Genomic DNA, 25,774 nt, shown 5'->3' with positions numbered 1-25,774 from the left:
TGATGCTTTAACTGGCTAATATCTTTTCTTCAATAGGTTAATTCTGCCGTGACACTCACTACTGAATTCCCAGAATAATCTATTATTGCCCATATTCCATGGTCGAATCCACGGCCTGATTCCATGGAATGGCAATAACAATTGCTCCTATTCTATGGTCGAATCCACGGCCTGATCCCATGGAGTGGAAATAATAATTGCTCCTATTCCATGGTCGAATCCACAGCTTGATCTCATAGAATGGCAATAAAACAACTGTGCTATCTCATTACTCCGATTTCATGATCGAATCCACTGATCTCATGAAATGGTAATAGATAATCTTAATTACTATGATTCTATGATCGAATCCACGATCCCATAGGATGGTAATGCTTTTTTTATTATTTTAAATTCGTAGTCGAATCCACAGCTGATCCTGCGAATTAATAATGAACAACTATTCATTTTTATTACTCAATTTCATGAATTATTCTCCACTGAATGCATAGATTAGTAATAAATACTCAACAACCGGGCATCTGGACCATCACTGAGTAAGCCCCACAAAAATGGTGCGAGTATACTCGAAAATGATGCACGACTGAGCACCCAGAAGCACGAACGAGTGTCCAAAAATATGAAACAATGAGGAATCCTTCGCAAAACAGGAGAAAACAATAAATATTAATAAAATAATAAGAGGCGCCCAAGGCCGGGCCCACCGTCCAGCCGTTCCCTAGCCATGGTCGGTCCGTGCCTCTCCTATTATTTTCCTTATTTTTTGTTATTTCGTAGGCCGGGCCCACCGTCCAGCCGAAACCAAGGAGTTTTCGTGAATTCACGAAATAATATTATAAAATAAGAAAAGGTGTGCGGGACCGGGCAACCTAATCGGCCGGCCATGCCTAAGCCGTGGCCGGTCCCACAACTCACAATCCTTAGATTTTTACAATTATCATTCCCTAATATCACAAAACTCCTCCGTTTCAAAAAAAAATCGTGGATTCTCCATAACTTCAAGGATTCATGAAAAATAATAAAATAGGGAAAGGTGTGCGGGACCGGGCAACCTAGCCGGCCGGCCATGCCCTAGCCATGGTCGGTCCCACACCTTGCAATCCCCAATCTTGCATAATTATTATTTTCCTCAATTCATGAAACTCCTGGGTTTGAGCAAAATTCATGATTTCTCCATATTTTCTCAAATATTGCGAAAAACCAAAAGCCAACATAGTCACACGACTGGCTAGCCTCTCACGGCAATTTTAAATACTAAAACACTTTTACTTTAATATTTTCAAAATATTGATGAATTGAGCATACATGCTCATTCCAACAAAAATCGATAATTCCCAGTCAAGATGAAACTCTTCTGAAAATTCACGATATTGCTCAAACGCGCATCAGAAAATATTGAAACCCTCAGTATGGAAACACGGACACCACGGCAACACTTGCAGGCCTTCATGACCGACCAGGGTCATTCCTAGGGCTTGCACAAGGCCGGTCCCACACGTTTTAATAATTCTGACCTAATTTGCTCAATTGCTCATACTGGGCCCGAACTCTCTCCAACCAACTGGGGGATTCTCTAAATGACCAACAATTGGTCCGGTGACCACCAAGATCCGGTCCCATGCTCTCTTGGTCGGTCCTCATCTCTCATACCTAGGTTTTATCACCTAATACTGAATCCAGCAATATTTCAATAAATGATGAAACCTGCATTTAATCATCGTTCTTTCACCAACTCTCAAACTGAGAACACTGGTGCGTGATCACCCGAGCACTGGGCACCCATGGACTCTCATCATCCCATGTGTTCGGTCCCTCCTCACTCATGACCAATTTTCAGCAATTCGCCAATTGATGAAGGATTGATAAAAAATTAGGGTTTCGAACAAACGCTCCACGAATCACCATTCTGAGCAAGTTCAAACACAAAATAATGTTGATTCATAAATCATCATCCAAATTAATAATATTCGGTAATTCACCAATATTGGTCACGGCACCAGTAAATAATTCGTCGAATTGAGCAATACTTGCTCAGTTGATCGAATATTGATCCAACCATCAATGTTCAGTAATTCATCAGTAGTCTGTTGAATTGAGCAACACTTGCTCAGTTGCACGCCAAAATTATCAAATTCGTCGAATTTAGCAATACTTGCTCAATGGCTCGACAAACTCTCAATATTCAGCAATTCTTCGAGTTGAGCAATACTTGTTCAGTCGCTCTCTAGTCAGTAATTCATTGACATCTCAGAGAACTACATGTTCAATCCATGAATCACTGAGCATTCACCACTTATGCTAGATTCAACAAAACTAGACTCACAGTCTAAATCAGTCAACAACTGACCAACTAATACACGTCTGCCTTGCAGACTCCACGATTCGTGAAATATCAATCACGTCATAAATGAGGGGATATCACTTAGGGTTTTGGTCTGGCGGTCTACGGCACGTGGATTCATCCACAACGAGAAATGTGCGCAAGTCGTGTAAAGTTTGAAAGAGTTAGAAAAATAGTGGGTGCACGATCATTCAAGTCTCCGCACGACATGGAACTGACTTTACACGATCTCCCACTTTTCCACTCTTTCACTCAAGAAATCGTCACACTTACAGGGATCAGTGGTACATCATTCTTGCAATATAAATAAGTCTAAATCGAGGACATCAAGATATCATCAATTATCGATTATCATCATTATCCGTCAACAACTCGATATAAACTTATTAACAAAACTCAATTTCAGCAGTTCAGCAATATTGCAGAAACCTTCAACACACCCACAATCCTTGATCATCACTGATCCCACACAACTCTCAGCTTCCCTCCTACAGATCAACCCATATCCCTCTTTGCGACCGAATTGACTCTGGAACGGCCATTGTCTTGGTTTAGGCCGGAGTCATACAGATTGATTTCCCGAATCTAAGCACCCCCTTTGCAGCGGTGCATCTGTGTGAGGATTAACATTTTTCCCGGCTGAGGAGTCTCGACAGCACGCTCGACTCTTCAGTTTCCCAAAAAACCGGCGGCTCGTTTTTCCCCATACACACACCTCAACCTTTACCAGAGAAAGGTTGAAAACCGGTTTTAACAATTTCAAGCAAAAGTTGAAATCCGTCGAAACACATATGCTTTTATGCTAAACCAAAACCGATTCAACATATTGTGACTTTTTCACATACTGTTTCTATTAGAACCCCTCATAATCATTTGATAAAGCCTACCTACTAGGGCTAGAACTTAATCCCGCTAAATCAAAAAGTCACCCAAACCATGAGGGTTCACCATATATGAGATTGAATATTAAGGTAGTAAAACCGAAATCAAACATCCCATAAACATACATAGCAATAAGATAAAAGTAATTAAGCACAAGCTATGTAAACCGAAAACTATCACAAGAAAAATTACTAAACAAATAATTTTATTCATAATAGTTTTATTCATAATAGACCAATACAATCAATGAAAGAAATCGAAAATTGATGTCTATTATACTAGATTAAGTATTACAGCAACTAACTTAATCTCTAGTGGTGCTCTTGTTGTTCATCGGGGTCTCTTCAGTGTTCAAACTCTTAAAGCATGTCTCAAGGGACTTGTCCGCAACCACTTCTTGTTTTTCAAGATCTTCAATTAGAGTATTAAGCTCAGCAAGAATTCCTCTTGTACTTTCGTACCTCTCTTTTACCCAATCTTGATGTCGAATAGTCATAGCAAGATTGGTTTCTAGTTCGTCAAAACCTTGGATATATTGAGACATACTATCAGAACGAATCCAATGGGTTTGGTTGGATCTTGTTTGTTGTAAGCCAACAGAAATGACTCATCTTGTGATCCAACAGAACAATCGGAGTCATAATCAGACATAATGCCTTTCTTATTTCTCTCTATATTGATTCCTTGACACTCTTTAACCTTTTGAGCTTCCTCCTTATTAGTCTTTGAGACACTACGATTTACTGGAGGCATGATCAGTTATAATCGAGTATAAAGGATTCCTCAGGGTTTCAAATACAGAAAAGAAAAAGTTTCTTCTATTAAAAGAGACAACTTTCGGACCAAAAGACCTCTGGAAAATCCGAAAATATAAAATATATTACCTTTCCTTAGTCCGAGATTTCTAAGTTGGAAGGTTTATTAAACACATCCGAAAATTCCAAATAATCACCTATTTTGGAAATCATGTTAAACATGAACATTTTCAACTACCATGAATTTGCAGCAACCCATATACTTTCACAGAAATTTTTTTGATAATCAACTACACAACCAATTGTGCTCCTGTTTTATTGTGCCTTTCCCATCAAAGATTATGAGCACGAAAAGATGAGAAATCACAACATATGATACAACTAAGTTGTATCGGAGTAAGCTTTTTCCAGCTTACCGTGAATATCAGAAACATAGTTCATGTTTCTTTTAGGAAATTTCTGCCCAAGATATTTTCTCCCAAGACGATGATCTTTTCTAACTCTAGAGATATGATCATGTGGATAAAAAGTACTAATGTGAGAATTCTCGGAGATAGTTAGATCTCTCTTAATTATTTCAATGAGATTTTTATAAGATTTTCTCATTCTAAGGACTTCCTTATTATTCACATTAGTGTGATCATCTGAAACAACTATCAGAAATTCCTGATTGTTTCTTTTGGCAGAGATTCACTCTTTCCCTTCCTTCTGAAGTCGTTCCTCATCAAAACCAAAACCGTTTCGATATGGGTGTGGAGGAACCTTTTTCAAGAAGCGATTATCAACTCTTTCCTATGACTCCTTTGAGTTGATCTTATTGGGATGTAGTATAATCTGTCTTTCTACTGAGGAATAATCTTTCAGTTTTTTAAGACAAGAAACTTCTTTCAAAAATTTTACCACCGTATGTTGAAGAAGTATAAGTTTCTTGTCAAGTGACTGAAATTTGTATTCCTTAGAGTCAAAGTTTCCTTTGGACAAGATTTCGTTTGATCATCAGTAGATCTAGAAGCTGGTTTCTCATCCTCTTCTAAATTGATGTAGTTAGCCAAACTACCATCATCTTGATCTGTTTCAGATGTGATTAACCCAGTTTTGCCACAATCTGTAAAAGTTGAGCAACGACTTTTAGTTTCCTCATCAGAAGAAATCACAACAGCATCATTAGTCAGAATCATAGGATGTGTCTCTTTATATGTAAGAGATTTACCAAGATCTTCTAGTTTGACAGCGAGATCCATTTTCTCTTTGGCTAGACAGTTCAGTTGAATGTATTTTTCTCTGATCTTCTTCTTAAGAAGATTGTACTCTGTTTTTAGAATAAACACTTTAGAAGACAGGTATTGTATTGGATTTAGGAGTTTTACCAACTCTTTATCAGCATCTTCTTTTTCCTCAAAAAAAAGACATAGATTTTTTCGTTACTCATGGATCACGAGTCAACGAAGTATTAACATCTTCAATTTTTGAGCATTCAAAATCTTGCGTAACGTTAACTGAATCGGACATAGATTCAATTCTTATAGTTTGGATCGCACCAAACACAGATTGTTAGATCTTTTCGTGTTTGCCTGCTCTGATACCAATTGAAAAGGCGAGGGTACCCAAATATACCTCAAGCTAAAACTTTTCCTACCTATAAGTCCTTTCTCCGAAAGTGATTGTCTATGGACTGAGTCGATACAATACAACTAATCGGTTCACACTTCATGTGATCGTCTATGGATACGAGATCGAGACAATACAACAGTGAAGTATGTTTACTTGATATAAAGGTTCGGACTTAAGCAAACACAATAGGATTTCTTATCAAGTAAATAAGAATTAACGTTTGTGTAATTCAATTTATTTATAATAAAACAATTATAATGCGGAAAATAAAAGCAAATGACACAGCAAGATTTTGTTAACGAGGAAACCGCAAATGCAGAAAAACCCCGAGACCTAGTCTAGAATTGAATTACTCCGCTACACAAAATTACACTTAACTTTGTATAGTTGAGACCAAGTAGCTAACCCTATAGTTCACCTAGTTCCGTCTGTATTCCCACGCCTCCGACTTATGAATAAGCCACGTACTTGGAATAATCCCTTTGGTTCGTATTCCAAACAGTAAAGGAGCAAGAAATCTGTTTGGTATCAACTCTATTCAACCAAGTGATATGATTCGGACAAAGGCTCTTCCGTTTATCTCAACATAAACTCTTTCGTCGGGTCTAGATCTATCTTATGTTCAATCACCCAAAGGTAATCGATTAAGATTAAGCCAACAACACATTTAATCCGAAGAACCGTGTTGATGTCGATCTACTCAATTAATCAATCCAATCTACCACAAGGATAAACCGATTATTAATTGGATCCTTTTTTACCCAAACAAGTATTGTGCACATCAAAGATTATAAAACCCAAGTCAGATCTTCAATATCTTCTTTGTCTTCAAGTCTTCTTAAATCTTCAATAAAAACCTGCACACAATCACTTGAATCTCTTGTGATCAATCACGCACAGAACGGAGTCTGTTAACAATGGATTATCACAAGATCGTCTTTAGAACTAACAACAGTCTAAAGATCCTTGTCGAAACTCTGAACTAGTTTTAGTGAATCTTATATCAGAAGAGAATATTCTAAAGAATAAACAAACTAGGTGCAATCAGATTTCAACCACCGTTAGTCAATCAAATCAATCGAAAACAAAGATAAACCGCAATTATTTAGTTTCCCACCAACGGGTCGCGCTAGAGCTTCTAAATCCCAAATAAGACTTTAAAACGAGCGGCCATAAGAAATTTCACCTAATTAGATTACTCTCCTCTCCGATAGGCGGCTACACCAGTAACAAAGACAAAAGAGGAAGTCTGTTCTTACGAAGGATTCGTTTGCTAGAAATGCAAACTTCGTGTATTTATGGAAAAGGAAGTTTGGACACCAAGGAATTTCCAAAACCGAAAATATTCTCAAGATATTCATTAAATCACAAATTCGGTTTCCATAATTCCTGAAAATGCTTTGTCCAAAAATAATAATCGAAATCTCTCGGAAAATCTAACTAGTAAATGCACATTACTAATTCTGTAATTTCCCTACAAAGATAAATTAATAACCTTAATTAAAAGATTCTTCACTTACTTATGTTTCGATTCTGGGATTCTCTTCCCTTAGCCGTTAAGGGATATCTTTGAACAATTATAGAAATAAACATTCACATCACGTATTCAAAGTTTGTCGACATCTTTACTTTGTAAGTTCTCTTTCACACTTACAACCTTGAAACCGATTTGCCACACTTCCAAACAAGTTTATAATTGGTTCATCTGACTTTCAAGAACTATGTGATTGATCAAACCAACATTCAATCACAACCATGGGTTTACGGTTTTACCAAAATAAGTTTCGATTCTAACTCCATGTGAGTATTACGCATAGTCACACTAGCTTCCCAAAAATTCGGTTGACTAGGTACTAGGATCGGTTCCCCACATATATATGGTATCTAACTTATATGTTTTTCACATGTCCATAGGATCGGTTCCCAATTCTGCTATAAACCTTGCTGCACCCCATACAAGGATCGGTTCCCCTTGATGTACTGCACCCTTTACAAGGATCGGTTCCCTTTCCCTTACTAGGATCAGTTCCCTTTCCCTTAGAAGGATCGGTTCCCTTCCCCTTACTAGGATCGGTTCCCTTTCCCCAAGGCAGATATAATCCGATCATACCACAGGTGATTATTTAAGATTGGTTTTACTAATAAAAGTTGTACCAATATAAAAGTCAGGACTTTGTGAATAGTTCTACCAAGAACATAACAAGTTGTGAGAGGTTATACTCTATCACACATATTGGTTGTTCATAAGATATGCAATGAATAACAAAACCAATAACTCCTGGAAATTTCCTTTTCGGTCCACGAACAAGTTTATGAACTTAATTCCTTAGAACACATGTAAACATTGTTCCCTATGATGAAATCCTCACCCCATACCCATACATAATCACAATAGCATTCAAATGATTATAACGATGTCTTATCTACAAAGTTTAATGGTTAAGCAATAAACCTCGTATTGTATTCCTTAATACTACGTCTATCTAGAGTTCATATATGCTTCGCAGTTATGTTTTCAATATGCGCGACTTGAAAGATACGTTAGGGAATGAAACAGTTCAAGTCAAATATCACTAACCTCAAGTGGAAGGATGATGGTTGTCGTTGTAGCTCCTTGCTTCTTCACATCTTCAAGACTTCGCAATACTTGTAATCTCTCATATCCTAATGCTTTCAAGCTAACCTAAACGAAGTTTAACTCTAGTACATAATCAAGCGACTCTTAACATGAGTTTTGATTCACTAAAATATGACAACTAAACTTGACATACCAACGCTTGGTGGGTTCAACCGAGCAATGCTCTAACAATAAAATGCAGACTCTTCTCTTTTCAAATGAGTTCTACTAAGTCACTCAACAACAAAATCAAGAGATGAAAACTAAGTTTTGCTCTCCTCACTCCCTGCCTCCCCAATACACAACATAGCCCCTCCTTTTATACATAGATTTCTCCCCCTTTTCTCAATCCCTAATATCAACAGAAACAATATAAAATTCATGGAATTTTTTTCTCGAAACTCACCACTTTCTAAGATTCTTCATTCATGTACCGCCACTCACTATCTTCACCCATTTGATTGATGTTGTCGTTGTTTGAATTCAGACCTAATTGTCAGTTGCTTAATCATCACAACCACCCTATTTATGTCAATTGTGCGTAGATGCTGCTGATATTTGCAGAGAGAAACAAAATCAAATCTCTAGCTTGTCAATTTCGTTGCTTTTGAAAACCAAACAGCCGACCTTTTCTTGTAGGAGTCAAAACCTAGGGTTATGAGTGAAATGGATGGTAGAGATAAATATAAAAGATAAGCAACTAGACTGACAGGGGGAAAGTGGTGATAGAGGTATGGGTTTGATAGATTTGACATGCTAAGAAAATTGTGAGCTAAAGATAAGCCGAGTGAATTTCTGGGAAAGAAGAACACGGAGAAAAAAACTTATTTCTCATGTGTGAGATCGGGTTGAGATGAACGATGGTGATGTACTCTGGTGTAAAGCATGAATACTTCGTTTTTGGTATATGAGAATGGGACTTGGACCTGGCTTCCTTTCTTTAAATCCCAACATGGGTATCACTTGGATTTCGGCCCATTACTTCATTTCATGATCATATGATTCTTCTTCTTGAGCTTCTCATCCGTTAGTAGATCCATTAGCTTCACAAGTCTGCTGGCACCCTGGCTGCCTTCTCCACTACACACATCTGCCTAACATCGACTTGGTATCTAGCTTGACAGCGCATTGCAACTCCACATCCTTCATAGCACATGTTCAGATCATTCTTTTCACTCCCCTAGCATTACAAAACAAAAGTCAGGACAATTGCCACACATTTTACTTGCAACGAACAACAACTGCAAAATACATAATTTGGCATAAATACAAGCAATTAGTGCAACAAAGTACCATAAACACCTACAAAATGATAAGAATGTATGTAATATTAGGTGTCCATCAGTGCACGTGCGAATAATAAATGGGATCACCATGATATGAGCCATAACCTTCATAAGGTCGGTAGTGGTACCAAGTATTATCCACAATACGGTCATCGTACATGTATTGTCCATTTTGAAATTCAGGTCGATAATCATTATATTGGTCCTCATAATACCAGTTCGATATTTTTTTTAAAGGTTCACGTGCAAATACAGGGTTAACTAAAATAGGTAGGATCAGGTTAGCTTAGCAAAACATTCCTACAATCAAAGACTGGTCAAAGGTACTAGGCTAAGACTTGTAGTGTTTCGGATGATAACGCCCAAAGGGTTCACTGTACTATCCCATGTGTGTTCCTAATAACCGGTGCCAGACGAAATACAAAAGAATATCTAATACAAAAAAAAAATCCAAATATAATTATGTACAGAAAAAAAAATATCTAGAAAATAAGAACTTTCCTAATCTAAATATTTACAAAAATAAATTAAAAATAAATCTTGGAATATCTTACTCACCTTTTTGGCAGACAAATTTCATTTCCGCTTTAACTGTCAAATTATCCCGCACAATAAATATAGAAAGATACCCAAGTAAAATATTGAAATAAATAAAAAAATATAGTCTAACATAATATGTATAAATTTGATCGAAACTAAAAATAACAACTTTTAATCCCTGGCAGCGGCACGAAAAACTCGATGAAAATTAAATTGCAACACCACAAGTGCACAGCTGTCTACTGGACAATATGCAAATACGAGTCGATCCACATGGACTAAAATATTGTTACTTTTAATTTAAAGTTAAATTATGCTAAGAAATAAAAATATAAATAAGAAAATATTAATAAAACTAAGAAAATAAACAAACTAACAAATAAATGATTGCCAGGGATTTCGGAATCCACCATTTGAGTTGTGTAAACAAGTATTTATCTTCTATAAATATTCTTGTTATAACTCGAGACAGTATCAAAATCAATCCCATGTCTCACAAAGTGTTACAACTAAAACATATATACCACTTATGTTACAAACTCAAAATAGTTTAATCTCCTTCGCTTGTAAAAAATCGATAGCGAAGACTGTCCAAAACGATTAAAATGAAGCAGTAATTGAAGAGAAATTAATAATTCAATTAAACCAAAAGAATAATTTGTTAGAAATACCTGAATGATCTCTTACAAAATAAAATCGGCTTCATATTCAACCCCAATGGGCAGGAATATTTATCCATTATTATAAAAAGAAAGAATTAAAAAGAAAAGAGAAAATTAATCATAACTAGACTACTGCCTCCCCTTTTTTCCATTTCCTTCCACCACTATTTATATATAGAAGTCTTCCAAATATTTCCACATTCTCTTTTAATCGGTATAATATAAAATTTATGTGATATACGTTGATTTCCAATTGATATTTTCATTTTCTTCCTTATTTATGAGACTGTCTCTTCTTTAGTTCCAAAGGTAGAATATATTATATTAATCCTCCAAATGATGTCGACATAATTATTCATATTTGTGAATAAATGCACGCCACACTTCATATACACGCCTTGACATGTTTGCCATACTCCCATATCCAAATAATTGGACTTAATGAAATAATTCATTTTCCTTTCGGGCTTAGCCCATTTAATCATAAATCACTTCATTTCCTCCATTTTACCCGCAAATTTTCACATTTTAGTCCATCGAACTTTATTTTCTAAAAACTGCAAAATTAAATAAAAACCATTAAATATGTACAAAACAAAGAACTAAATAAATGAAAATTTGAGTAGTAAATATGTAAGAATCAAGCACTTATCAAAAAGTGCTTACAGGTCTATCCAAGATGATGCAAATGTAGCACACACTACAATTGTAACTGTTTCCCTAGGACACAATTCTGGAAAACTAATCTCCCTCCAAAATTTTTACGCTTTTGGTGGAAATGTGTTTCAAACTGCCTTCTTGTAGGACAAAGATTAAGCCAAGACCTACCTAATATAAATGATATTTGTCGCCTTTGTAATCAGGAAGTAGAGTCTGTTCAACATTTGTTGTTAGATTGTGAGATTAGTAATAGAATTTAGTCTGAAATTGATTAAAATTTGTCTTATGTCGTGGCTAATAGGAATATTTTGGATTGCATTAGATGTTGGGTTACATGTCAGGATTTTTATATTATGGAACATCCGGAAACAAAGATGTGCTATAGTCTTTGATATTGTGCAGTTGAAGGTGGATACATTAGTGAGATAGGTCCAACGGTTAATCACATACTGGAAGAATAGTAGTATGAGAATGGAAGTTACAAGGCAGGAAGTATCTCACAGAAATTATATACCATAGTGGAATTCTCTTATTTCACTTTTATAAAAATTAATTTTAAAACCTCTTTCAAAGGAAAAGAACCAATTATGGGTCTAAGACTAATAATATTAGATATTTCAGAGACCCAGAAACGAGTAGCAAGCATATGCGAGGAGGTCAAAAATTCAGGAATAGCCGAATCCAAAGCACCACTAGCAGCAACACTCTAGGAAAAGAAGAAACAGATTTGTAATTTTCATTTGTAAGGAGATAGTATTAATGTAATAAATGGCATAAATGTCAAACTAGGGGTAGTTAAATGGACCTCAAATAGTATAATAGTTGATTGTCAAAAATATTTGTTATTTTTGAGTCTTAGATGTGTACTCAGGTTCCCAGATAAAATAATGGATTTTCTGATCTACTTAGCTAAAGTGGCTAGGAGTAAAAACTTTATACGGTGGGATCGATATGACCTGCCTGAATGATCGAATTCTCTTATATCTGAGAACGAGGATATGTACTAGTTTAAGTTTTTTTCTAAATAAAATTCTCTTTTCCTATTAAAAAAAAAAAAAAAACCTTAATCCGTTTAACTCCATGAAAAGAATTCATTATTTTCCTAATAACTGCACTAATGATAGTATTAGTAGTACTATTTTGATAGGGGATCGTAACTTTTTTTGACATGACTGAAAACCTTCTAAAGCAGGAGCATTTAAAATAAAAATCGATACCTCTTTTGGTTCTAATACTAACCAAAATGGAACTGGCCTGTTTTTGCGTGATCATATAATTCATTAGGGAGACATCAAAGGAACATGTGCAACATGAGTATTAAGGCATGAAGAAGGAGAATGTACGGCAGTTCGGGAGGAACTAAGTTAGGCTAAAACAACACAACTTATCAAGATACACATTGAAGCAGACACAAAGTTAGTTGTGCAATCAATAATAGATGATGCTCTCCAGATACACTGGGAGAACATAAACACTATTTGGAAAACTAAACATCTTATGTTGGATTTTTCTTATAGCCAATTTTCTCTTTCATTAAGCGACATGACAATCATGACGCACTTTCCAAAAATGTCAGAAAAACTTCAAGTGATGTTGAAAGTTACGATTGTTTTTCATCTCTAGTTTGCAACATGTTACTAGAGATCAAAACTTTATTTCCTAGATCAATAAAATTTCTTTGGTTACTAAAAAAATAATCTAACTGCTTGTACTCGAATATCTAGTCGCAGGCTCCCGACAACTACTCGTGTCAAAAGGACCTTTGATGACTTATAAGGCGAGATAATTTGTCTTAAAAGGGATAAACAAACAAGCCGAGTGTGTGTGTTGCACATCATGTTTTATGATATGTTCTTGTCAAATATCAAAACTCATTTTTGAGAGATGTACTTGCACGTCAAATGGATACATGAATATTATTGAGCAAAATAAAAGATGTTATCTTTGTTTTATGGAACTTAAAATTTGATGCTCTTGTTTATGCTCTTTACGTAAATTTTAAAGAGCTTTCCGGCCATATAAAGTTTACAAAAATGCAACCTATAACTGAAAAAGAAAAATGGAGTTTTAAAGTCTTCATTTTTATAAATACAGAAAAAGTAAGATTTGTGAAGAATTAAAGATAGACCTTTATTTAGTCGTATTTACACCAAAACCTTCCATTTGAATAAAATTTGGCAGTTGAAAATTAAACACGAAAATTCTAGGGCTCCAATCTAGTGTTCACATGGAAATTTTGTTTTCTGCCTATGAAATCTGACGGGATTTTTGTTATAGGGAAAGCTGATTTGTTTAGAGGGAAAGCATTTTAAGAGGAAATTTTTGATTTGTGTATAGGGGGGACAATTTATTAAAATTGACTTTTACATATTATTTTGTATTACCATATTATCCTCCGACCACACCATGAACTTCACTGTAAAGCAATCGTTTCACCTAAAGAAGAAGAAAAGCATATGCATTTTTTGGATCTTTAATCCAAGTTCTTCTTATGTTGTTGATGGCTTAAATTTTTCCTTATTTTATCAACAAATTCACCCCCATGATCTAGATCTTTCTATCGGTTCTAATACAGTTGTTACAACTAAATAATTATTTTAGTGTAGCTCTGATCTAATCCATGAGCTACCAAAACCAATTCTGTTTCTGATTACTCTAATGTAATCCATCAGGGACGCTTTTTGAAGTTTGGATTTGAAACAAAGTTTTTTGAATCTAATTCATATGTATGAGAATTTTTACATTGATGCACGATGGGTGTTTGGTGCAATGTGTCACAAGTTGTGATGGGTAAAGATTTGAAGGAAATGTCAGATTACTTATATTAACCACAAACTTAGATATTACAACTATTCAGTACTTGTTATACCAGTATCATTACTGTCAGTTCTTGTTGGAAGCACTTCGTGATTGTTAAGTGATGGTGGAAAAGTGACATTGGAGATTGTTTGTCGTGATGCTTTAGAGGAGTCACCAAGTGCCTTTTAGGATATTTGCAGGTAATGTTTCTTTAGAAACGTACAACTCCTTATTTTTGGTTTTTGTATTTGTGGATTTTGTTTTGTTTCCGGTAAAAACTCTATGTAGGGAAGAACGATAGGTTCAATCGTAAAAATGGTTTAGGTTAGTCATATTTATACAAAAGTTCGAATATACAATTGATCCAAATTGAGGACAAAATGGTAATCTTTTGTATCTTTTTTAGGGGGAAGACATTTTTTACTCCTCCCCTTAAGTGACTTAAAGTCAAAAGAAATACATCATAGTCAAACAAACTTAGCTTTCCCCCTAAATAAATCGGCGTTTCCTATAAAAAAAATCCTAAATTTTGATCCTAGAAAATCAAATGGTTGAATTTCCACGCGCTTTCAAGTTTCCGGCGCTCATTAAAGGGGTGGGAGATGTTGTTCAAGGAAACAAGGAGATCGAAGAGAAATGTTGTTCATATTAGGAAATAGCTGCTAATCTGTGTGAACTGTACGTGTGCATTCAAATCATGTGTAGTGTGTGAGCTAGTGTCAAACTGCCAGGTGACAGTCTCTGTATGGGCAGTAACTTGTAGTAACAATTCATTCCATTCAGGTGGTTTAAATAGTCAACCTGAGAGTCTGTAATTGTAATGAAAATGAATAATCTGAAATTGAATCTGTAAGAAATGAAATGAAGATTGTCCAACGACATAATATCCTCTAACATGGTATCAGATACCGTATTCTTACCATAATTTTCATCATCAATTTTTCATCATCTTCTTCAATGGAGAAATCTGATAAACATATACCATTAACATTCAAACCCCCTTTAAAATTAACTGCAACAAATTACACTCTCTGGAAATCTCAGATTGCTCCGCTATTACGCAACTACAATCTTCTTCGTTTTGTTGATGGTTCATTTCATTGTCCGGTGAAGTATCTTCGTCGCACATCTCCTACTAGTATTGCTATTGTAAGTGCTTCTGATTTTGTTGATAATGATCCTGAGAATGAATTTGTCTTCAATCCGGTTTATGATGATTGGGTAAATCAGGACTCTGCTCTTTTATCATGGTTATTTTCTGCTTGCACAGAAGAAATTCACTCACAAGTCATTGATTGCACTTTCTCTCTTGAGATCTGGAATAGATTAGAACATAACTATAATTCTAGCACTAAATCTAGATTATTACAACTTAAAACCGATTTGATTGGTTTGCAAAAGAGTACAGATTCAATGTTAGTCTATTTTAACAAGGCTCGTTCCATTTCACATCAACTTGCTCAAATTGATAGAGCTATCTTTGATGAAGATTTGGTAATTCATATTCTTCATGGCTTGCCTTCTGAGTTTAATGCTTTCAAAACCTCCATTTATGCTCAACAACTGAAGAATGAAAATCTTATTACTTCCTCAGAATTACTAGGCTTATTGTTATCTGAAGAAGCTAGAGTCACTGCTGAATCCAAACTTGACCTCACCACTGCTTCTGCTAATGTTACACAGCCACAAAAACAGTCTCATAATTCCAATCAACTTTAACATCCAAATTCAGGACCTCATAATTATCCTCCTAATACTCAGTCCTACAATGCTTATCCACACCAATCCTGGCACAATTCTTCTCTTACTACCAATTATGGAAGAGGTGGTAACTATGGCTTTAGAGGAAATAGGAATGCAGGCAGATCCAGAGGAGGTTTTAGAGGTAGCAGAAATGGTGTCAGATTTGTTCATCAACACAATTATAATAATTTCTTTCCTCCTCAAAGACCCAACAACTACATTGAATGCCAACTCTGCAAGAAACCTGGTCATCTAGATCTTGAATGTAGGTACAGATATGCACCTAGTGACAATTCAATGATGCAGGCTTATTACTCTTCTTATGATTCTTATGGAGATGGATTTGATGACTACTGGTATCCTAAACCTGAGGCATTTGTTGTTTATCATGAAGATTCTGGTTCTTCTTCTTCTTCTGCCTATTCTTCTGGCTGGATCCCTGACTCAGGAGTTACACATCATATCACTTCAGATTTGTCTAATCTTAACTTACACTCTGAATATCAAGGTTCTGATCAAGTTAGAGTTGGAAATGGCTCAGGTTTGACTATAACTCATGTTGGTTCTTCTACATTACATCATGATTCTGTCAAGTTTACTATTTCAAATGCACTTCATGTACCATTTATTACCAAAAATTTAATCTCTGTGCTTCAATTTACTAAAGAGAATAATTGTTATTTTGAATTTTACTCTGACAAATTTCTTATCAAGGATTTGGTAACCAACAAGGTTATTCTTACTGGTACTGTTAGAGATAGACTGTATCACGTGGAGTTCTCCAAGGAGCAACTGAAGCAGGCTTTTTCTTCTGGCATTTCTTCTTCAAATAATTGGCACCATAAGCTTGGGCATCCAGCATACAAGACTCTAAGGCATGTTCTTTCTTCAGTTAATGAAGTTATTGATTCCCATTCAAGTTCTACCACTTGCTCTTCTTGTCAGTCTGCTAAGAGTCATGCTCTTCCTTATCCATCTAGCTCAATCAATAATACTATGTACGGGCCTCTGGATTTAGTCTTTTCTGATGTATGGGTATCTCCATTATGTTCTGTCAATGGATATAAATATTATGTGTCATTTGTTGATTCCTTTAGCATATTTACTTGGTTATATCAATTGCTTACAAATATGAAGTTCTTCCTACTTTTATTAAATTCAAGAATTTTATTGAGAATCAACTTAATAGGAGGATTAAATTCATTTAATATGATTGGGGAGGTGAGTATAGAAATGTGTCCACTTTTCTTGATTCTTGTGGCATAGGACATAGAGTCTCATGTCCTCATGCTCATGCTCAAAATGGCACAGCAGAGAGGAAACACAGACATATAGTTGAAACTGGATTGGCCCTGCTTCATCATGCTTCTTTACCTTTGTCATTTTGGTCATATGCTTTTGAAACAACAAATTATTTAATCAACAGACTACCAACATCTACACTGCATCAGTTATCTCCACTTGCATACTTATTTCAGCTCAAACCTGATTATCTATTTCTTCATACTTTTGGTTGTGCTTGTTATCCCTTCTTAAGAAATTTTAATCATCACAAGTTGGAACCCAGATCTGTGCAGTGCATCTTTCTAGGATACAGTGAAATGCAGAAAGGGTATAGGTGTTTCAATCCTATTACCAACAAAATCATAATTTCTAGATATGTTAAGTTTGATGAGAATAAATTTACATATGCTTCATTCTTTACTAATGAGCCAGTTGGAGATGCTTTGCCTACTATGTGTGTTATACCATCTTCTACAACTGCAACTATACCTTCTATTCCAAATGAAGTAGATGAGTCATCTATTACTGCTGATGCTCCTCCAACTGCAACTGATGCTACTTCAGTTCATCCATCTACTCCCACTGTGGTTACAAATGCTCATCCAATGAACACCAGGGGAAAAATGGGTATTACAAAACCCAATGCAAGAATTTATGCATTTGAAGTACAGTCAGTTTGTGAAGACATTACAGTACCCACATGTTATACTGAGGCATGCAAGGATCCAAACTGGAGAGAAGCTATGGATAAAGAGATAAATGCATTGTTGCAAAATGGTACTTGGAAATTGGTTGTTGCTGATGCAGGCTACAATGTCATAGGTTGTAAATGGATATTTAGAATCAAAAGAAGAGCTGATGGGTCTATTGAACGATACAAAGCCAGACTGGTGGCAAAGGGGTACAACCAAGTGGAGGGCATTGATTATCAGGATACTTTCAGTCCTGTTGTAAATCCTACCACTGTCAGAATTGTTCTTTCAATTTCTCTTCACAAAAACTAGCAGATCAGGCAATTGGATGTGAAGAATGCCTTTCTTCATGGCTATCTTTCTGAAGATGTTTACATGGTTCAACCACCAGGATACACTGACAAGTTGCTTTCAAATCATGTTTGTCAACTGAAGAGATCTTTATATGGTCTCAAACAAGCTCCTAGAGCTTGGTTTGAGAGGTTAAGTCAATTTTGTTGGCTTCTCTGCTTCCAACTCTGATACTTCTCTATTTTTCAGAGTTACAACCAATTCAGTCATTTACATTTTGATATATGTTGATGACATTTTGGTCACAGGAAGCTCTCCATCAGCTGTCAACTCTCTCATTGCTGCTCTGCGTAAGGAATTTGCCATCAAAGACTTGGGTGAATTGCATTTCTTTCTTGGCATTCAAGTAATTAAAATCCAGCAGGTGTGCTTTTATCTCAAGACCAATACATCACCAACTTACTTACAAAGACAAAAATGCTGAATGCAAAGAGTTCTGCCACTCCATTTAATTGTTCCACTACTGCTGAGTCAAGTTTTTTTGATGATCATGTTCTCTACAGAAGCACAGTTGGTGCATTACAATATGCCACCATCACTAGACCTGACATCGCATTTGCAGTTAACAAAGCATGTCAGAAGATGCAACTTCCATCTCTTGCTGATTGGTCAGCTGTTAAAAAGATTTTGAGATACTTGGTTGGAACTCTCTCTTATGGTTTGCAGTTTAAAAGATCTACTTCACTTCAGTTACAAGCATACTCTGATGTTGATTGGGCAAGTGACACAACTGACAGAAGGTCCACTTGAGGTTTATCAATCTTTCTTGGTTCCAATCTCATCTCTTGGTGCTCTAGGAAACATAAGACAGTTTCTAGATCAAGCACTGGAGCAGAGTATCGTGCCTTAGCAGATGCAACCTCTGAACAGGTATGGGTTCAGTCTCTCCTCCATGAATTGTGTTTTCCATCTCCAAGAGTCCCTGTGTTATGGTGTGACAATATGGGAGCTACATATCTTACAGCCAATCCCATATTTCACAACAGAATGAAGCACATTGAGATTGCCTTCCATTTTGTGCGTGAATTAGTTGCTTCCAAAGCTTTGATTGTGCGTTTCTTATCTACTCAAGATCAGCTGGCAGATATCTTCACAAAGGGTTTATCTAGTACACGTTTTGCTGCTCTTAGACTCAAGCTCGACATCTCTGCACCTACATAGATTTTGATCTTGCGGGGGGTGTTAGGAAATAGCTGCTAATCTGTGTGAACTGTACCTGTGCTTTCAAATCATGTGTAGTGTGTGAGCTAGTGTCAAACTGCCAGGTGACAATCTCTGTATGGGCAGTAACTTGTAGTAACCGGTCATTCAATTCAGGTGGTTTAAATAGCCAACCTGAGAGTCTGTAATTGTAATTAAAAATAATAATGTGAAATTGAATCTGTAAGAAATGAAATGAAGATTGTCCAACGACATAATATCTTCTAACAGTTCAAGAGACTAAGAAATATGTAGATTCATAATATTATTATTATTAGTACTGTTGTTTGAGATGAAAGAGTAATGATAATAAACATTTGATATTTAAAGAGTAATAGGTGATGTTGTAATTCACAAAACCTTACAGTCACTTCATCCATATAAACTTGTTGTTTCCTTTTGTTACAGAAGAAGTGAAGTGATGAACCAGAGAGAAAAAGATAATCAAATCTCTACTCGATGGACTTTTTATATGCCCTATATATTTTCCTTTGGACAAAAAAGAACTGAAAAAGACAAAAAAAAAAGAACAAGAAATGAAAAACAGACAAGGTAATCGAAAAGAGTTATAGTATCTGGGTACATATCCGGCAGATTGATCATTTTTAAAGGTCGTATATGGGGCTTTCTTAGCCACTCGTCTTCTTCCAAATATCCTCGAGATCTCTAGCGAAAGATTGTTGTCTTCCAACAACGATTGTGATATGATCCTTCTTCTCTATCACCTTCACATTAGCTCGAGGAATTCTAGTTTGGACTGCTAAGCTACACTCGACAGGTAAAAGCTCATCATCCAACCCATGAAAAATGTTGACGTCGCACTTTAACTGGTTGTTAACTGCGTCCAAGTAGCTTTCGAGTTTTCCGGCAGTCCCACAGATGATGTTGTGTAAGGTATGCCAAGCTGCATTATGTGTGTGACACATAAATCCTTCAATCAAATATGTCTTCATCCTGTCATTTTAAGAAGAGATGCAAATTAAACCGTTAGCACATAGTGGAGATGGTGAGTCTTTTTCGAATCAATGGGTTCTTTACAGTAGAAGACCACTTTTTATGTACCATCAAATTTAGTAATATTTTCATATCATTTTCATCTATTCTAGTATGGCATAGATGTTATATCAAACACCAATCTTACGATCTTTAACAGTTAACACAAAAACGAAAAGTTGTTGTCTGTGATTTCCATCCATATCTCAATTATGTGACCCGAGTTATGCCCTAATAAATACCAATTCCCATCAATGCTATTTTTCTTTTTTTTTTTTTTTCTGAAAATGAACTTCCACGGTGGGCCACTTTTTAAGTGGTTCTACTGCCTTGAACTATTCAAATTAATGAAAGACTTCAAATTCTTTCATGTACCCAATTTCGTCATAATGCATTTCGCTTTTAACCATTAAGTTTTTTCAGGTTTTAATTCTACTATATACAGTATATTCAAAGTTGTACCAGCATAGTGGATTGCTTAAAGTTTCAGTAAAACAACGGCCCCACCAAAACTAAACAGTCCGAATGAATTATCTATTCTACACTCCACTTCAAGTCTTCAACCATAAAAACTACTTCCGTTTCCATTTTACGTTTAGTTGAGTGTTAGGATTGGCTTCTGGATTATACAAACCTTCATTTAATGAAAGAAGAAAAAAAGGAAAAAAACGATCTTTTTCTTGCATCCCATGTGTTCATAATTTCTTAGATGGACTTAGGTGGGGTCTGTTTCTGTGGTAACATGTTAGTGCTAGACTCTAGAGAGAGGGAAGTAGTACAGTGAGTTTATTCTAACAGCTTCTTGTATACCCAAGCAGCTAAGCTTACACCAAATTCATACCCCATTTTGTGTATACTATCTAAATCTATATCTAGGGATGTGAAGTTCGTATTGGGAGGATCCCACGTAATTAACATGTTTAACAAATAAGTAAATAGTGATTTGGGGTAGAAATTTTGGTTTATAGAAGAGAACATTCGGTTAGTATTAATCGCTCCGGCTGGAAATTAAGTTTTGTATTATAGAAGACTTCAGGAGTACAGGACTAGTGTCGATATGGTTGCATATTAACTGACCAAGTTTTGTCCAAAAAGAAATTTTTTGACCAAGTAATAGTATTTTCTAGGGTTAGGTTACCTGTTTCTGGTGATAAGTTTGGTGAGAAATTCCCAGCATCGATGATTCTTGCAAATCAGTAAGCAAATAGTACGACTAATGTGCTCGTACCAAGCAGCGATAGATGATCCAAATGCAATCATCGGCCATACACGTCGTGGTGCCACCCTACGTAAAACATACTGCGTCGGGTTTTCTCCTTTAGGCACTGGGAAATATGGCTGCAAGACATACCCACAAAGAGAAGTTAATCGAAATTGAAAAAACCTACAAAGTTGGTTACGTTAAGGAAGCTAAGTACGTAAGATTAAGACTTACAGGAGCAAGTAAGGTGAGAGATTTAACAGAGCCAGGGTATTTTACTGCAAGTGCAAGGGCTAAAATGCATCCCAAGGAATGAGCCACAATGTGGAACGACTTGACTTTGTAAGGCTCTATAACGGACCGTTCAATCATATCGATATGATCTCGTAGAGTATATAATGAATCCGTGGGTTTAGGACTTCTTCCGAATCCTAGAAGATCAACGGCCAGTAGTCGGTACGATGATTTTGTAACGTCGGAAAAGTTAGGGAATAGTGTTTCAGTCCAAAATGACGACGATGAAATGAATCCATGAATGAATAACACATCTTCTTTTGCATGATCTGCAATATTCCAAAGCACAAACTTAAATTATATGAAAGTTTATATATCCCAGAAAAAACTAGTAAAATTTTACTCCTGAAAAGTAAAACCATAATAAGATTCTTTCACTTGGTAATTAAAAAAAAACCCTTATTAGGTTACTCATGAACATTATGAATAGTCTCGTTTATTATGTGACAGTAACTTCTAACTACACACCAATCCTAATGAATGAACTTCATTCACAATGTAACCCCTTAAATAAAATCTTTAACGTTTTGGTCGGTGGCTAAATTGTGTCGATGAAATGAATTGTGACCTCTTAGATTATCTGTGTGTGTGTGGGTCATCTCTAATTAGTAAAAGAGATGGCTGGCAGGAATGGAGGTGATCGATGCCAGGCTTGAGGAAAATTAAGTAAGTGGTATTTACCGCTATTAGACTAATAGTAAATGAACACAAAATACCTTTGGGTCCCTGAGCTTTCACAAATAGTGTTTCTTTAGAGAAGCCAGAAGACCAAGAATTGCACGTTTTACAATCACAGTCTGACCATCTAGGAATAGGGTGAGCTTGAGACCCTCCAATCTTCTCCTGAAGCATTTCAACAATTGTCGAATTTATCGTGAATGTCGATCTAACAGAACCACCATTCTTGTTAACTATTCTTTCTGATCTGCTAGAGTACTTTATAGTATTTCTCTTATGATCATGATCAACTTTCTTCAACTTTTTCAGTTCTTTAACAGTTGTTTTAGAGATATCAGAAACTAATGAAGATCTTGTATATAGCGTATCCGAGATATCATCTAGCTGTAATGTAGTTGAACATAGCGAAACAATCTTCGATTCACCTTTTTCAGATACTAAGATCTTACCATGACTATTAATATTTGTAATGACTTCTTTAGTCGACGAACAATAACATGGTTTCCATTCTGCTTCGATGAAGAAATCAAAAACTTTGTAAATTACACAAAGAAGTACGTCCAGAATATCAAGAAATGAAAATACTATAAAACTTATAACTTCATTTAGAACACTACCCACTATTCCTAATATTCTTCTCGTCTTTGATAATGAACCCATGAGAGTAAAAAAAAAAAACTTCAATCTCAATCTCAAGAGAAGAGAGAGGAAGAGTAGAAAGAAGCTGGGTTTATCGTTATAGGGAGAGAATGTGAGGAACTAAAACTACATTAATAAAAAAGATCGTAGATGAAGTCTTAAGGAAGATATAATGGTGATGTCTACTTAAACCCTGGCTAGATTGCTAAATTTTGCTTTCTTGGAAGGAAATCTTGAGAGAGGTACTTTAAATTTGCAAAACCAACACTGCCCACCAAAAGAGAGAAAGATGGGTTTTGTGTTTGATTTTGCTTAATTTACTCTCTTTGGAAAAAATGAGTCTTTAAACATAACTCACAATGGACTCCCCTTTATATATACCAAAGTTGCAAGAAATCCTTATTAGAGAGAAGAATTTAAGTAGGGGAGACTAGCTAGAGTGAGAAAGTCTTAGAGATAGAGAGAGAATCAGTGTCTATAGAGGACACGTATGAAGAAAGAAGATGAGAAATAAATGAATTGATTGTTTCATTAAAATCGTTTGTTGGCCAAGGGAGGTGGTAGGTGGTGGTTCAACCTCCCTAAGAAGAAGGAGGAGGAGGATGCAAAGAGAAGAAGATACTCCAATACATAATTGCCTTTTTTTTCTTCTCTTTTTTTTAGGTCATTCTTAGGGTTTCCTTCTGATTCATCCAATAACTACGTTGATTGACATACACAAAACTGCATGTATAATATGAAGAATAAGAAAATCCAAAGTGAAAAAAAACAGATGAAAATAAATAGGAAAATCTTTCCCTAAAATTCTCCACTTTCATAAGTAAGATTTTTTTTTCCCCCATTTTTTTCTTTTTTTTATAAGAAAATTAAATTTGGTTTTCGTCATTTTAATTTTTGTGCGTTGCCATAACTTTCGAGAATGAAAATAGAGGAGAGGACTCAGAGGAGAGCCTTGAATTTAAGTTGCCTAGCTTGTTGTATTTATTATATGCTGTCCTCTCCACATGACTCCCATCCCTTTAGGAGGCACCACCCCCTCTTTCCTCATCACCACCCTAGCTATATAGCTGCACTCCCTCTCACTCTCATAAATGTACTTGTTGTAAATTGGCGACTTTTCGGCACATAGCTAGGCTGTTATTTCTGTTTCATTTTAATTGCAAAATAAATAAAAATAGTGTATATGGCCCTAAGGGCAATTCCCCGGAATGTCCAAATGAACCAGGTTTTTGAGTCATGTGGATGGTCAAACAGGATTCTCCATTATGAAAAAGAAGTGAGCGATAGATGGTTAAACGCGCGACCGAATATCTGGCACTGTTGTTCGTGCTACAAGCGCTGATGCTGTTGGGAATGACGCCAGCGACAACATTAGCGATGCCAGCGTTTGAGACACGACCGCCAACGGCAACTTATTAACGGTCACCGGAACGGCTAGTTTCCGTTTCCACCTCTATAAATACGACTCGAATTTGATCTCACAAATACACAACAATCTTTTATCCGATCAATCTTTTCTTAATTTCAATTACTTTCAATTTTCAACCATGAATTCTGATTTTGATTCTTCTGGGGAGGATATGGAGATGGATGACATGTTGTACGAAGAATATGAAGAAATGTGTATGGAGTTTCTGCATCAAATGAATGAAGATGCAGATCAAGATAGAAGAAGACGAAATTTTATGTTGCAATTACAAACCGGGATCATACCGTAGCCTTTAGAGCCACATGAAGTTGCGACTAGAAGATGGACGTGGCGGAATCGACATTTTTACCACGAAAAGTTGATGCATGATTATTTTAATCATGATTGTGTGTATTCCGATGAGAATTTTCAGGGTCGATTCCACATGGGCCGCAACTTGACGCAAAGGATTATTGCCGAGCTTTGTCAGGTACAATCTTTATTTAATTATCAGTATGACAACTGCCTTTAGGTATCTCAAACTGTTTTGCGAAACAATAGTCGAGCATTTTGGTCCAACCTTTTAAAGAAAGCCTACTCAGGAAGATGTTCAAAGAATAACTGCAGAAAACACCGAGAGGGATTTTCCAAGAATGCTAGGTAGTCTTCACTGCATGCACTGGACGTGGCATGCGTGTCCGGTAGAATGGGCAGGCCAATATAAGGGTCATTATCCAAAATCAACTATAATTTTGGAAGCTTCAGCTACTTATGATTGTTGGTTTTGGCATGCCTTTTTTGGACTCCCAGGTTCAAATAACGATGTCAACGTTTTATATAAGTCACCGTTGTTTGAAGATATTAAGAATGGGGTCGCTCCGCACTATAATTTCACTATTAACGATCATCACTACACTCAGGGTTATTATCTAGTAGACGGAATCTATCCAGAATAGTCAACTATGGTTCAAGATTATAAACAGGTAGACTTTGGTCCGACGCCTTCGAAGGTGCAGTACTTTAACACCCAACAAATAACATGTAGAAAGGATATTGAACGCGCTTTTGGCATTATTGAAAAGGAAGTTTGCCATCATAGCTGGGCCAGCACTCGTTTTTGATATCCAAGAAATGAACA

General features: G+C 36.0%; 1 protein-coding gene across 1 annotated transcript; it reads right to left on the bottom strand.

Moving 5' to 3' along the window:
• Window positions 1–19,724: 19,724 nt before the first annotated feature.
• On the bottom strand, window positions 19,725–23,608 carry LOC113301571 (probable lysophospholipase BODYGUARD 3). The gene is made up of 4 exons (XM_026550346.1): window positions 22,628–23,608; window positions 21,852–22,180; window positions 21,555–21,754; window positions 19,725–20,377 (listed from the first exon to the last, which is right to left on the bottom strand). The coding sequence occupies exons 1-4, from the start codon at window positions 23,247–23,249 to the stop codon at window positions 20,053–20,055; spliced, it is 1,476 nt and encodes a 491-aa protein (XP_026406131.1). The 5' UTR covers window positions 23,250–23,608; the 3' UTR covers window positions 19,725–20,052.
• Window positions 23,609–25,774: the final 2,166 nt, after the last annotated feature.

This window comes from Papaver somniferum, chromosome 8 (genome assembly GCF_003573695.1).
Source record: "Papaver somniferum cultivar HN1 chromosome 8, ASM357369v1, whole genome shotgun sequence".
NCBI lineage: Eukaryota > Viridiplantae > Streptophyta > Magnoliopsida > Ranunculales > Papaveraceae > Papaver > Papaver somniferum.
This window is presented reverse-complemented; position numbering and strand designations above follow the sequence as displayed.

Excerpts from the sequence above, each read along its gene's own strand:
- LOC113301571 (XM_026550346.1), bottom strand. The coding sequence starts at position 23,249 with ATGGGTTCATTATCAAAGACGAGAAGAATATTAGGAATAGTGGGTAGT. Across the intron at positions 22,181-22,627 it reads GAAAGCTCAGGGACCCAAAG|ATCATGCAAAAGAAGATGTG; the intron begins GTATTTTGTGTT and ends GGAATATTGCAG. Across the intron at positions 20,378-21,554 it reads AAACTTATCACCAGAAACAG|GATGAAGACATATTTGATTG; the intron begins GTAACCTAACCC and ends TTAAAATGACAG.